This window comes from Piliocolobus tephrosceles, chromosome 19 (assembly GCF_002776525.5).
Source record: "Piliocolobus tephrosceles isolate RC106 chromosome 19, ASM277652v3, whole genome shotgun sequence".
NCBI lineage: Eukaryota > Metazoa > Chordata > Mammalia > Primates > Cercopithecidae > Piliocolobus > Piliocolobus tephrosceles.
Window position 1 is genome coordinate 42,168,931 of NC_045452.1, and position 14,680 is coordinate 42,183,610.

The 14,680-nt window shown below is 48.3% G+C and overlaps 1 protein-coding gene across 5 annotated transcripts in view; it reads left to right on the forward strand.

Annotated features, from left to right (window-relative positions):
• HLCS (holocarboxylase synthetase) overlaps positions 1–14,680 on the forward strand; it is a 250,179-nt gene that overhangs the window by 22,502 nt on the left and 212,997 nt on the right. For 2 of the 5 annotated variants that reach the window (XR_002726196.3, XM_023191331.3), the window contains exons 1-2: positions 536–799; positions 5,528–5,665. Coding sequence is in view for 1 of the 5 variants with exons in the window: in XM_023191331.3 (XP_023047099.1) it covers positions 605–799; positions 5,528–5,665 (333 nt within the window). In the remaining 4 variants the exon portion in view is untranslated. Of the gene's footprint in view, positions 1–535; positions 800–5,527; positions 5,666–12,342; positions 12,385–14,680 lie in introns of those variants that run through there. The other 3 variants (XM_023191343.2, XM_023191352.1, XM_023191363.1) reach the window with 2 other exon arrangements.

The window sequence follows — 14,680 nt, forward strand, 5'->3', positions numbered from 1 at the left end:
GCTTAGTGCAATTTAATAAAAACGGCCTTATTTTCCCAAATGGACTGGGTAGCGGCTGTGTGAGCGCTCTGGGACTCCGGGTGTGGTGCTGGTTAGTAAACGTTGGCCTTGAACAATAGCCAGAGCCCCCTCCTCAATCCGCCTCCCACTCCTCCAAGGAAGGGAGGCCGGACTTGGCTTAAACAGGTCGGGTAGCCACTGGAGCCTCCCCTCCCCCGCATCCACAACCTACCCATCCCACTCCACAGCCCGGGTGCGGCCTCTCACCCCGGCCTTCACCCCCTCCTGAGGCCCCTCCCTGGGTGCAGCCACTGACCCCGGTGCACACCCCCCACCCCAGCGCTGCCCCTCGCCGCCGCCACCAGCCCTGGGCACGGCCTCCGAAGCTCCCCATCACACAGCCCGGCGCGGCCTCCCCGCTCCCCCGCCCCTCCCGCCGCAGCCTCCACTTGCCCGCGTCACCCTCCGGGTCCCCGCCTCCCCCGCCGTCCCCACCCCCGCGCCGCCTGGCCCTGGAGGGTGGCGCGGCCCTTCCGGCCGGGGCGGGGCGGGGCCGGGCCTGGGGCGCTGGGGAGGGCGGGCTCGCCCTGCCGGCGGCGCGGCCATGCTCATCACGCTGTGCTACCTGTACCTGTGGGCGCGCTGGGGTCGCCGGCCGGCTGAGCTCGTGCGCGCCACGGTGCGGCGGCTGCGCGCCTCACGCTGCTCCTTCACCTTCTGCGGCGCGGCTGCGCAGCCCCCCGGCGCCCGCGTGTGCCTGAGCCGCGGCGGCCGCGTCTTCTGCGTCAGCGACAGCCAGGTGGGCGGGCCGGGCGGGCGGGCGACCCGGGCCCCGCGAGCCGGAAGTGCCCCCGTCCCTGCGCCGCGTCCCCGCCGGGAGCCCGGGAGTTCAGGAGCCCCGGGGTGGCGTCCTTAGTGCGGTCTGTGCGGCGCGGGAGGGGTGGGTGCCACGGGGCCCAGAGAGAGGCCGGAGGTGCGGGACTCGGACCACGGACCCTCTTGCCTCTTCCCGGTCAGCGGGGCGGTGCGTGGACGCGTGACTCTAGGCGCGCACCTGTGAGGACATGAGCTGTGGATTGGCAGCGGGATGCCAGCAGCGCCCACCTTGGGTCGCCCCCAACCTCCTTTCCCACCCTTGGAGCCGGCGTTTGGGTGACCGTGAACCGGGAAAGACAGCTGTGGCCGGTCGGGAGCGGTGGCTTATGCCTGTAATCCCTGCATTTTGGGAGGCCCAGGAGGGAGGATAGCTTTGAGCCCAGGAGACGGAGACGAACCTGGGCAACATAGCTAGACCCCTCTCTACAAAAAAAAAAACACCAAACTTAAGTCGGTGTGGTGGCAGGCACCTGTAGTCCCAGCTACTAGGGAGGGTGAGGTGGGAGGGTCACTTGAGCCCGGGAGGTTCACTTGAGTCCTGGAGGTTGAAGCCACAGTAAGCTATGATTGAGGCGTTGCACTCCAGTCTGGGTGACAAAGCAAGAACCTGTCTTAAGAAAAAAAAAAAAGATCCCAAACAAAAAACTCCACATGTGTCATCAGCTTTTTGTCAGATGTCTCCAAAATGTAAAAAACTGCACTTTCCCCTCTCCGTCTTCTGTCAGTTGCGTTATTCACCAACTTGGGCACCCGAGTGATGGTCTTTGTGTCCTTTAAGTTTCAGTTGACACTCAGCCTTTGTTTGTTTTGACCCAATACTTAGGATGGTGGTTATGTGTTCTGCCCACTCTGTCACCTACATTGTGACTTGGGCCAGTCAATTCATCTCTGTAAAAAGTCTGCTGCCTTGTTGTAATGGGAACAATAGATCTTTCCATTCAGCTGTTTTTGGAAATGGGCTTGGTTTCACAGTGCAGTACTGCACAAAATTTCATGGACATCGGGAGCATTGTTTTCAGTATTTAAACATGTTTTGCTTTTAATCAGTTTCTTGTCCCTTTCCTCTGCTTTCTGGAATATTGCCTCACTTTTAGCCTTAAAATGATGTTTTCTGCATATGTCACACCATAAAACCCCTGTGGGAAATTGATTCTTGTCTAAGGTTTGAACATTGCCTGGAGGCTATGCTTAGATCCGGGATGAAATTGTGCCACTAGCAAATAAAAAATACTCTTTTTTGTTATTACTATGTATATGTATTAGGACACACTGAATATGAATGACTGTTTTCTCAGGTCCCTCAAGGTACTAGTTATGCACATAACTAGTACCACCTCAGCATAACTGACACTACCCAGACAAAAGGGGAAGACGTTCATTCATTACATACAATGTATGGCTTAGAGCTGTGAGAATTAACCTGATTGAGAAAGATGACTCAGTAAAATGGGAAAAAATTGAGGGGTGAGCTTTTTGTAGTAGTTTCCAAATGGGATCAATTACTTTTAGGATTTAGGTCAGAATAGAAATTTTGGACACATAAAAACATTGAGATGGGAATGTCTGATTTTCTTGGACAGTTTTGGTTTTGAACATTTTCATGTCTCTTCTGGTCTTCTGTTAACTACACTAACCATAAGTAGTGGTTTTCAGCCCTTGCCTACCTGTGCAGGCCGGAGTAGGAGTGGCTGGTGCTTTCAGGGATTCTGCAACTGCTTTCTCACTCTGCACAGTAAGCTTTGCCTACAGGTTTGGTTAGATACCACTGCGTCATTTCCTAGTTTTCTGGACTAGATGGGGCTGCCACGCTCTGTGTCCCCGTCGCCTTTAAATCACAGTTCCTATTCTAGTTCGTATCTTTTTCCTATTAGGAAATTAGCCTGTTTAGCAAAGCAGCTTGACCTGAAATAGTAAATTTAATGGTTGTTGGGTTTAAGCTGTGATGTTTAAGGTCTGCAGGTGGAAAGCTTGACCTTTTATTTGTGGTTGGCTACTGTTATTTTGAGATTTAAAATATGATCAGGTAGATGATTTGGTGGATACCTCAGTCTACTTGGGTCTACTTTGATGGATACCTCAGTCTACTTGGGCTGAAATAAGGACACACCTGAATCTCACGCCCATATATTGAGATGGATCTCATTCTGTCTCCCAGGCTGGAGTGCAATGGTGCGATCTCGGCTCACAGCAATCTCCACCTCCCAAGTTCAAGTGATTCTCCTCTTTTGGCATCCTGAGCAGCTGGGATTACAGGCATGAGCCACCATGCCTGGCTAACTTTTGTATTTTTAGTAGAGACAGGGTTTCACCAAAGTGATGGCCAGGCTGGTTTTGAACTCCTGACCTCAGGTGATCTGCCCACCTTGGCCTCCCAAAGTGCTGGGATTACAGGTGTGAGCCACCAAGCGTGGCCTGTTCTCATATGTTACACATTTAAAATCAAATGCATCAATACTGAATGTGTATGTTTGTAATGGAATGCGCTACAATCAATTGGTAGGTTTAACCAAAGATAGTTTATACGAATTGGCAATGTCAAGCTTTTTGACTGTTTAATATATGTTTAATATACATGTTCTATGCTTGGATAAAGTGAACATGATTTCTTTTTTTTTTTGAGATGGAGTTTTGCTCTTGTTGCCCAGGTTAGTGTGCAATGGCGCGATCTCGGCTCACCGCACCCCTGCCTCCTGGGTTGAAGTGATTCTCCTGCCTCAGCCTACCGAGTAGCTGGGATTACGGGCATGCACCACCAGGCCCGGCTAATTTTGTATTTTTAGTAGAGATGGGGTTTCTTCATGTTGGTTGGTCTCCAATTCCCAACCTCAGGTGCCTCAGCCTTCCAAGGTGCTGGGGTTATAGACCTGAGCCACCGCGCCCGGCCTAAGTGGACATACTTTTTAACCACTGTATTGATGATTATGTTTACTGAGGAAGGGGCAAATTTGATTTGTTTTTCTAAGACCAGACTAGTGAGCACAAAAGAACCAGCGACCAGGCAAGGGTAGGAGCAAAACTGTAAGTTTATTTTTGGTCACTTAAGGTGTGGGAGGGAGGTCTATCGCCTCCAGCAAAGGAGGCCGACAGAGTTCCCCCGCCCCGTGAAGCTGTCCGACGGAGTTCCTGCAGTCCAGACATCCCGACAGGAGTGGGGCTGGGAAGTCCGCATGGGACCCTGGCCAAGAGCGGCTTTTCTAGGAGTGGGAGGGCAATAGGTGGGGCACGGGCGTGTCGGGGGTGTTCCGCAGGTGCGACCAGGTAAATCTTGGTCTCTTCGGATTGACGTCACCTGGCGCATGCCCAGTTGATCTGCACCTTCGCGGGCGCCGGCTGCATTTTCACGCGCGCGGGAAGAGTTGGTGGTGAAGAAGAACCCGGAAGTGCACCATCTTGCCTCCCTTCCTCCAAACAAAATTCTTCCCTAAATTTTCATTCATTTAGTTCAACAGATTTTTATCAAGCAGATTTGAACTGATATGCAGCACAGTGGAGCCTGCTTAGTTACCTTTGTTCTGGGTGAATGGTGAAAGCCCCTTGCGTGCCCAGCTTAGATTTCATCTTTTTCTTCTCTGGCTATGCCCTGTATGTCAAAGCCTTTTAAAATCAATTTGCTGTTTTTCTTAGAGAGATTTCAGGAAAGAAAACAAGAGATAACTGGGTATATCTGATTTGCTACCCAATCTTGATTCTAATCTTCTTTTTTAAAAACTACAATCACTTCTGACTGGAGTTTACATTCCATTAAAGTATGTCTGATTGCATCTCTGCATATGGTAAATGCCTTTCCCTGAAATAGCTTTTCTCTCTGGATTTGACTGCTGTGTGAGCATCCAGAGACTTGCACACTTCCCAGATCTCAGGGAGAGGAGCAGGGTTGATTTCACTATAAGGAAGGCGTAAAGAAAAACTGCCTTGTGCCGGTGCTGTGATGGCTGTAGGGAATGAAGGAATAGCTCTTTGGGCTTCTGTGAGTAAGGAGCTTTTGTTGGTGGGTACGTACCTCTAGGCCTCCTGATCTTTTTTTTTTTTTTTTTTGAGATAGAGTCTCACTCTGTCACCCAAGGCTGGAGTGTAGTGGCATGATCTCAGCTCACTGCAACCTTGGGCTCCCAGGCTCAAGTGATCCTCCCACCTCAGCTTCCTGAGTAGCTGGGACTACAGGCCCCCATGCCCAACTCATTTTTTTGGTATGTTTTTGTAGAGATAAGGTTTCACCATGTTGGCCAGGCTGGTCTTGAACTCCTGGGCTCAAGCGATCCACCCACCTTAGCCTCCCAAAGTGCTAGCATTACAGGTGTGAGCCACTGTGCTGGCCAGCCTCCTCATCTTTACATGTACTTCCCAGTTAGCTATTATGTGCTAAGCAGTGAGGAATGGTGGGGATAAGCCCCGTTTCAGAATTCATTGCTTGAGAACAATTGTCTAGAGATGTTAAAGCTGTCCTGAGTCATAGATGGGCTTTTGCAGGTGCTTAAATAGTCACAGCTAAACAAGAAACACAGGGTTCCTGTGGCCTACAGAGGAGCATCAGATAAGCTTATTTAGATGTTACTTGGAATTATAGGGGAGGGTGTGTTTCAGAGGGGGTTGACGTTTATGGCAGTTGTGGTGTGAAGTGACAATCTCATTATGTTTCTTTCCCTCTCTACAGTCCATTGAAGACTTGAACAAGTGGGCTCTATTTCTTGTGTCTCCTTTTATACTTGAAGCAGAACACATAGCATTTGTGACGGAGAGCATTTGGGTACAAAGTGAGAATTTACAGAGATCATCCTCTTCCTCAGGAACTGTGAGTACCATGTTTACTTGTGTCCCATAAGGAACTGATGTGTCTTAGTCAAAACCAAATGTGCTTTTATTTTTTGTTTTTTATTTTTTCTGAGACAGAGTCTTGCTGTCACCCAGGCTGGAGTGCAGTGGTGTGATCTCGGCTCACTGGGACCTCCACCTCCTGGGTTCAAGTGATTCTTATGCCTCAGCCCCCGGCGTAGCTAAAACTACAGGCGTGCGCCACCACACCGGGCTAATTTTGTATTTTTAGTAGAGACGGGGTTTTGCCATGTTGGCTAGGCTGGTCTTGAACTCCTGACCTCAAGTGATCCACCTACCTCGGCCTCCCAAAGTGCTGGGATTACAGGCATGAGCTACCACGTCCGGCCTCAAATTTGTGTTTTTATGAGTGCTCTTTCCTAGCCTTTGTGACCCCCTTTCTCTTTGGATATTTTGGGTTAACTATGTTAGTAAAATTATTTTTACCTGTTTCTTTTTATGTTTTTAATGCGGCTGCTAGAAAATTTTATTGTTCTTACTATTTTTCAGACAGAGTCTTACTGTGTCACCTAGGCTGGAGTACAGTGGCCATCATAGCTCACTGTAGCCTCAAACTCAGAGCTCAAGGGATCCTGCCTCTGTGGCCTCCCAAAATACTTGGATTAAAGATGTTAGTCTCCGGCCGGGCGCGGTGGCTCAAGCCTGTAATCCCAGCACTTTGGGAGGCCGAGACGGGCGGATCACGAGGTCAGGAGATCAAGACCATCCTGGCTAATACGGTGAAACCCCGTCTCTACTAAAAAATACAAAAAACTAGCCGGGCGAGGTGGCGGGCGCCTGTAGTCTCAGCTACTTGGAAGGCTGAGGCAGGAGAATGGCGTAAACCCGGGAGGCGGAGCTTGCAGTGAGCCGGGATCCTGCCACTGCACTCCAGCCTGGGCAACAGAGCGAGACTCCGTCTCAAAAAAAAAAAAAAAAAAAAAAAAAAAAGATGTTAGCCTCCATGCCTGGTCACTGCTAGGAAAGTTAAAACCGCGTGTGTGGCTTATATTTGTGGCTCATGTTATATTTTTATTCAGCAGCACTGTCCCTCAGGTCATCTCGTCCATTCCTACATCTTGTTTCCTAAATCAACCTGAGTGGCTGGGGTATATCACCACCTATGTCCTAAACGTCTTTCCCTGAGTATTCTGAAAATACTTCAACCTCAGCCACATGTCCAAAATGAGTTGTGTTTGTATTTTTCTGCTTAAAAAAGAGAAAATCTCAAATTAACACGCCAGGCTGCTTTTCCTCGCACCTCCTCCTCACTTCTGTGAAGTTACTAATTCCAACAGCACTTCCTAAATTGTCGGCTCTGCTCCTTCATCTGCACTGCTCCTCTTTGCATCCTCATGTGCACTGTCTTTTGTGTGAGCTGTGAAAATAGCCTGTCCCATGTCCCTTCCTTGGGCATTCCTCTTGATGGCCAGAGTTAGTCGTTCTGGACCCACATCCAGTTGGGACACTGTTGCATAAGCTTTTGGTGGATGTCATCCCTCCAGGTGCAGTCCATGTCCTGAGGCTCATGGAGGTCTGACTCCAACCCACCCTTGCAGCTTCCTTCCTCTGACTTGTGGGTCCTCACCCACCATTGTTCCCTGCCATGTAGATAATCCAGTGGGGATTTTGCTGATGCTAGCCATGTTTACTGGATTCCCATTTCATGAAGATTATCTGTAAGATGCTGTATTGAGATGAGAGAAGAGGACAAAGGGGGAAGTAAACAAGAAATAATTGACTGGGATTCAGGGTGAACCAAAATAACCGGAGGCAGGTGCAGATAGTATAGGATAATGAGAGACTTTCTGGTGGGGGCCCCGGAGCGGGCAGAGCATCAGGCAGACGGGCCTGGAGCAGTGCAGTGTGTTAAGACACTACGCTGTCTCCTGAAGGTTTGTAATGCTTCGTTTAGCCCTGTAGACACTTACAGTAATAATAAGCCATTTATTGAGCCCTTGGTAGGTATTTTATAAACATTACCCCAATGTCACGGGATACTTGGGGTGTTGCTTTACCAGACAGAAATCTCTGTGGCTAGCGGCGCCTTCTGCCTGAGCATTGCTTGTGCCCACTGGGCTTATTCCACCCACTTGGCCTGGTAGGCTGCTCTCAGCTCATTCTACCAGCTCAGACCGCACACCTATCAGGGGCAAGCCAGGTGCAGAGTGGCAAGGCGTGTGTGGGTGAGCAAGTGCAGGGTCTGGGGGTGGGTGGCTCCATGCAAGCCAGGGGCTGGACCAGGTGTACTGAATGAGGCTTTCACTAAGGGGCTGGACCAGGTGTACTGAATGAGGCTTTCACTGAGGGCACCTGCGTCTGGACAAGGGGAACATGGTGGCACCTGGAAGCATGGAGATGCTGGGAACCGCAGAGCCCCAAAGAGGGTGTTTACAGCCTTGGCTTGGGGAGCCCCTAGATCTTGGCTTCTCGAAGGGCCACAGTTCTTCTCTCCTTCTTGTTGCCTGCAATGTAGTCAGCACGGGGACATGTTTCAGCCCTGGTTTGTCTTACAGCTTTTAGTACTGCCATTCGGTGGGTCCTGAGTTACTGTCCTGCATCCAGGAAGAATGAGGTACGCGGAGGGTGAGCAACTGGAGGGTGAGCAAGGCAGAGAGGAGCTTCATTGAGTGGCTGAACAGCTCTCAGAAGACCTGAAATGGGTATCTCCCTTCTGCAGCTGGTAGTCCCAGTGTCTGTGTGAATCTGGTTGGGTCTGAGGTTTTCATGGGCTCAGAAGGGAGGAAGTGCGTGCTCATTGGTCCATGGGCAGCCATGGGCGGGCCAGAAAAAGCACCATCAGTTCTCACTCTGGGCCACAGGCTTCACCCGGAACTAACAGCCAGGTCCCCAAGGTTTTGGGCTGGTCTTGGCTTGAAGGTGGGGTCGCCAGGGCGACCCTTTCTACCTATCAGCCTGTCTGCCTTCTGCTGTCAGTCATGTCGTCCAAGGCGCCCAGGCTGTTTGTGCTGAGGGGTGCCTGCAGGCCTGCAACCAGCCGTCCTCAGCTCCTCCTCGGCCTCCCTCCCATCCTCGTAATCAAGAGGATTAGTCCAGAGTGGCTCCCAAAGTCTAGAGGGGGCTGAGGTGGCAGGGGGCTGGTGTGTCAGCGCCGTCCTGAGCGGCACTCACCTGGCCGGGTTGGGATAGCGCCCAGGCTCAGCTTCAATTTTGCTCCAGAATCAGAGCGGGCACAGGGAGCAGGGAGAGGCCAGGCAGCGGAATCAGGCGCTTAAAATCCTGTGGGGAAGAGGGGCTTCTGGGGCCCCTAAGAGCACAGGGATGCCCAGGTCCGCAGCTGCGGCTGGGAGGCTGCAGCTATGCCTAGGAGCACTGGGCTCCCGCCTCACCAACTCAGAACCGGGAAGGGCTCCTGCCTGCTCCAAGCTTCACTTGGTTCCACAGAGCGCTATCCCTGGCCATGCCTGCCCTGCTCCAGACTGGCTGCTGCTGCCATCACTAATACTTACCGCTTTACAAAGTTTTATTATTATTATTGCCATTTTGAAGATAAGAAAACTTAGGTTATAAGGTTAAATGACATGCCTAAAGTGATAGGCATGTCATTGCTAAGTGATAGACAAGGTTTTCTTTCTTTTCTTTCTTTCTTTTTTTTTGTGGAGACGGAGTCTCGCTGTGTCGCCCAGGCTGGAGTGCAGTGGTGGGATCTCAGCTCACTGCAACCTCCACCTCCCGGGTTCAAGCAGTTCTCCTGCCTCACCCTCCCAAGTAGCTGGGACTATAGGCGCATGCTGCCACGCCTGGCTAATTGTGTTTTAGCAGAGACCGGGTTTCACCGTGTTGCTCAGGCTGGTCTCGAACTCCTGAGCTCAGGCAATCTGCCTTCCTCGGCTTCCCAAAGTGCTAGGATTACTGGCCTAGACAAGGTTTTAACCAGCTGCTGAGTGAGAGATAAGATTTTAACCAGTGCCTCTGCCCTTTCTAGTAACTAGAGGAACGAATTAATGGTTTTAAAGAGATCTAGATCATTGAGATTCCAAAATAAATAAAGCTTTTATTAATCTAGGTCCAATCAAACAGTACTTGTGTCTCATATGTTTGGTAGAAGGAGACCAGCTGTTGATGTGACGATTTTGGTGAACTTGGGGCTAATTTTCTTTCTTTTTTTTTTTTTTTGAGACGAAGTCTTGCTCAGTCACCCAGACTGAAGTGCAGAGGCATGATCTCAGTTCACTGTAAACTCTGCCTTCCAGGTTCACACCATTCTCCTGCCTCAGCCTCCTGAGTAGCTGGGACTACAGGCGCCCACCACCACGCCTGGCTAATTGTTTATATTTTTAGTAGAGATGGGATTTCACTATGTTAGTCAGGATGGTCTTGATTTCCTGACCTCATGATCCGCCCACCTCGGCCTCCCAAAATGCTGGGATTACAGGTGTGAGCCACCATGCCCAGCCAACTCAGGGCTAATTTTCATATGCAGAAAAGATGATTCATAAACTTTATTTTTATTTTAAAAATGATTTTCAATTTATTGAAAATATAAATTAAATAATCAAGTAGGTCAAATCATATGAAATTGCTGATATCTAGCTTTTCTTTTTGAACTACGAAGAGTCCTTGTCATGTGGTAACTGTATTAGACGGTTCTTGCATTGCTATAAAGAAGTACCTGGAGCTGGATAATTTATAAAGAAGAGGGGTCTGCAAGCCATACAGGAATTGTGGTGCCAGCATGTACTTCTGGTGAGGAACTTATAGTCACGGCAGAAAGCGACAGAGGTGCAGGTGTATCACATGGCGAGAATGGGAATGAGAGTGAACTGAGCTGGGGGAGGTGCCACACACTTTTAAACAATCAGGTTTTGTGAGAGCTCACTCACTGTGGGGAGGACAGCACCACACTATTCATGAGGAATCTGCTCCCATGATGCAAGCACCTCCCACTAGGCCCCACCTCAACCATTGGGGATTACATTTCAGCATGAGATTTAGAGGGCATAAACTTCCAGATTCTATCAGTAACTAATTCCTTGGCCTTTTTTTTTGAGACGAAGTCTGGCTCTGTTGCCCAGGCTGGACTGCAGTGGTGCAATCTTGGCTCACTGCAACCTCTGCTTCCTGGGTTCAAGCGATTCTCTTGCCTCAGCTTCCCAAGTAACTGGAATTACAGGCACCTACCACCACGCCTGGCTAATTTTTTGTATTTTTAGTAGAGACGGGGTTTTACCATGTTGGCCAGGGTGGTCTTGAACTCCTGACCTCAGGTGATCCACCCACCTTGGCCTCCCAGTGCTGGGATTACAGCCTTGAGCCACCACTCCCAGCTCCTTGGACATTTATTTGTTTATTTATTTATGAGAGGGAGTCTTGCTCTGTTGCCCAGGCTGGAGTGCAGTGGCACGATCTCAGCTCACTACAAGCCCTGCCTCCCAGGTTCATGCCATTCTCTTGCCTCAGCCTCCTGAGTAGCTGGGACTACAGGTGCCCACCACCATGCCCAGCTAATTTTTTTTGTATGTTTAGTAGAGACGGATTTTCACCTTGTTAGCCAGGATAGTCTCGATCTCCTGACCTCGTGATCCGCTCGCCTCGGCCTCCCAAAGTGCTGGGATTACAGGTGTGAGCCACTGCGCCTAGTCTACAAACTCAAATGTCTTAAAAGATTTCATTTCATTTTAGGACTCTAGGTGCATAGAATTGGGTTAACCATACTCCTTGTTCCAAATGTACTCTCATCGTTGGTTTATGCATGGCTCTCATTCACCTGTGGATTTGAAATAATATAATAAATGCCCATGAACTCACTGCTAGAACTACAAGTGCCTCCCCACCCCCTGGGTCCATCTACTTGCTCCTACTCCTTCCTCATGGGTCCCTCCCCTCCTCCCAGTTTCTTTTTAGATTTTTAAGTTGTTTGGATTAACAGACACCACGTTTTTGAGCACTTACATAACTCTTATACATTATAGTTATGTGTTGCTTCACGACAGATACACATTGTGAGAAATGCATCCTCAGGTAATTTCATCATGCAAACATCATAGAGTGTACTTACACAAATCTGGATGCTGTAGCCTACTTCACACCTGGGATTTATGGGGTAGCCTATTGCTCCTAAGCTGTAAACCTGTACAGCATGTTACTGCACTGGATACTGTACACAGCTATAACACAGTGGTAAGTATTTGTGTATCTAAACATAGAAAAGGCACAGTAAAGATACAGTATAAAATACAACAGTACACCTGTCTAGGGCACTTGCCATGAATGGAGCTTACAGGACTGAAAGTGGCTCAGGGAGTCCGTTTGTGAGTAGCGTGTGAACGTGAAAGTGTAGGACACAACAGTCACTACTTTAGACTTAAAAAACACTGTACACTTAGGCTACACTGAATTTATAACAGCCTCCTTCTTTGATAATAAATTAATCTTAGCTTACTATCACATTTTTACTTTATAAACTTGATTGTTTAAAATTTTTGATTCTTTTGTAGTAACACAGCTTAAAACACAAACACATTGTACAGCTGTAAAAAATATTTTTATATCCTTATTCTAAAAGCGTTTTTCTAAGATTTTATATTTTTAAAAAAATTTTGTTTTTAAAATTTTGTTTTTATTTATCTCTACAAATTTGTGAACATACAAATTGCTATGTTTCCTGGGCTGATCTCCAACTCCTGGCTTCAAGCAGTCCTCCCACCTCAGCATCCCCCAAGCACTGGGATTATAGACGTGAGTCACCACGCCCAGCCTGTTTCTTACTTTGTAAACTTTTTTTGTTAAAAACGAACACACAAACACACACATTAGCCTAGGCTACCCAGGATCAGGATCGTCAGTATCACTGATTTTAACTGCACATGTATCCTCCTAGAAGGTGTTCATGGGCAGTAACATGCATGGAATGGTGAACTCCTGTGATAACAATGCCTTCCCCCCAGTAGTTCCTGAAGGACCTGCCTCAGGCTGTTACTGTTTTGTTGTTGTTTTTTTTGAGACAGAATCTCACTCTGTTGTCCAGGCTAGAGTTCAAGTGTGATCTTGGCTCACTGCAACCTCTGGCCCCCAGGTTCCAGCAATTCTGCCTCAGCCTCCCAGGTAGCTGAGATTACAGGTGCCTGCCACCGCACCTGGCTACTTTTTGTATTTTTAGCAGAGATGAGGTTTCACATGTTGGCCAGTCTGGTCTCAAACCCCTGACCTCAAGTGATCCACCTGCCTCGGCCTCCCAAAGTGCTGGGATTACAGGCATGAGCCACCACACCCAGCCGTTTTTTTTTTTTTTTTTTTTACTAAGTAGAAGGAGTTCCCTCTAAAATAATAAAAAACGTAGCAAACACATAAACCAGTAACAGTTGTTTATTATCAGGTACTGTGTGCTGTATGTAATTGTCTGTGCTATACATTTTATTTTATTTTATTTTTAGAGACAGAATCTTGCTTTGTTGCCAGGCTGGAATGCAGTGGTGTGATCTCAGCTCACTGCAACCTCTGCCTCCTGGGTTCAAGCAGTTCTCCTGCCTCAGCCTTCCTAGTGCTGGGACTGCAGGCGCACGCCACCATACCCAGCTAATTTTTGTATTAGGCGGGGTTTCACCAGGTTGGTTAGGATGGTCTCGATCTCTTGACCTCAAGGGATCTACTTGCCTCGGCCTCCCAAAGTGCTGGGATTACAGGCATGAACCACCGTGCCCCGGCCTTGTCTATGCTATACTTTTGTATGACCAGCAGCCCACTAGGTTTGTGTACACCAGCATCACCGGAAATACGTGAGTACTGTGCTGTACTACAATGTCATTAGACCATAGGAATTTTTTTACCTTCGTTGTAATCTTATGGGACAGCCATCATATATGTGGTCCATTGTTGGGCGAGACATTATGTGGTGTATGACTGTACTAAATTTACAAATATGGTAAGCTTGAAGTTTTCTTATATATTCTAATATATATAAATTTAGCAAGATTTCAATTTAAAGCCAAGGCCAGACTTTCCAAAATATTGCAATTACATAAAATGTCAAATATGTACAGGTTCCTTTTTAACATAAAATATGACTGCTGTGCTTTTAATTTCCTAAATTGTTAATTATATGTCTTTATGGGGCTAAAAGATGTACAGCATCTTAAGGAACATAGTCACTATATTATATAGGATACAGGCTAAGCTGTATAACAATGGGACCCAGAGCTACAGGGGCTCAAACAAGCTAGAAGTTAAATTTCTCTCTCTGGGCAGTGGTTTTGCTTTGGAAGTCCATCCAGGGACCCATTTTTTTCCTCATCTTCTTCCTTGGTTCTTTCTCCCATCTTCCCTCCTCTATCCTAGGTAGTGGTTCTCTCTTGCTAGAGTCTGGCTCCCCTGCTACTCCACCACCGTCAGCTTCATCCACATTCTAGCCTTCAGAATGGGGGAAGAGAGCAGGTTGGAAGACAACCAGTTTCCTCTTTAAAACTGTAATCTATCTGGGTGTGGTGGCTCCTGCCTGTAGTCCCAGCTACTTAAGGGGCTGGGGTGGGAGGATCACTTGAGACCAGAAGTTTGAGGTTGCTGTGAGCTTTGATTGCCACTGTACTAGAATAAAACCTCATCTGTAAAAAATTAATAAATTAAAAAAATACATTTGTGATCCAGAAATTTCACATGGTGACTTCTGCTCCCATTCCATTGTCCAGAACTTAGTCACATAGCTCCCTTGGTCACTGAGGTATAGGGTAGGCTGAGAAATGCATTCCCTATCTGGACAGTCATGGCTTCAGCAGAAACCGGGAGTTCTGTTCCTGTAAGGGAGAAAGAAAGGCTAGATTTTGGGAGATAATTAGCATCTCTGCCACAGCTATCTCAGTACTGACTTTCCAAGGAAGGTTTAATTAAGACCTTGCTGAATGGTAGTTACTTAGTTCTTTTTTTTTTTTTTTTTTGAGACGGAGTCTCACTCTGTCACCCAAGCTGGAGTGCAATGGCCGGATCTCAGCTCACTGCAAGCTCCGCCTCCCAGGTTCACGCCATTCTCCTGCCTCAGCCTCCC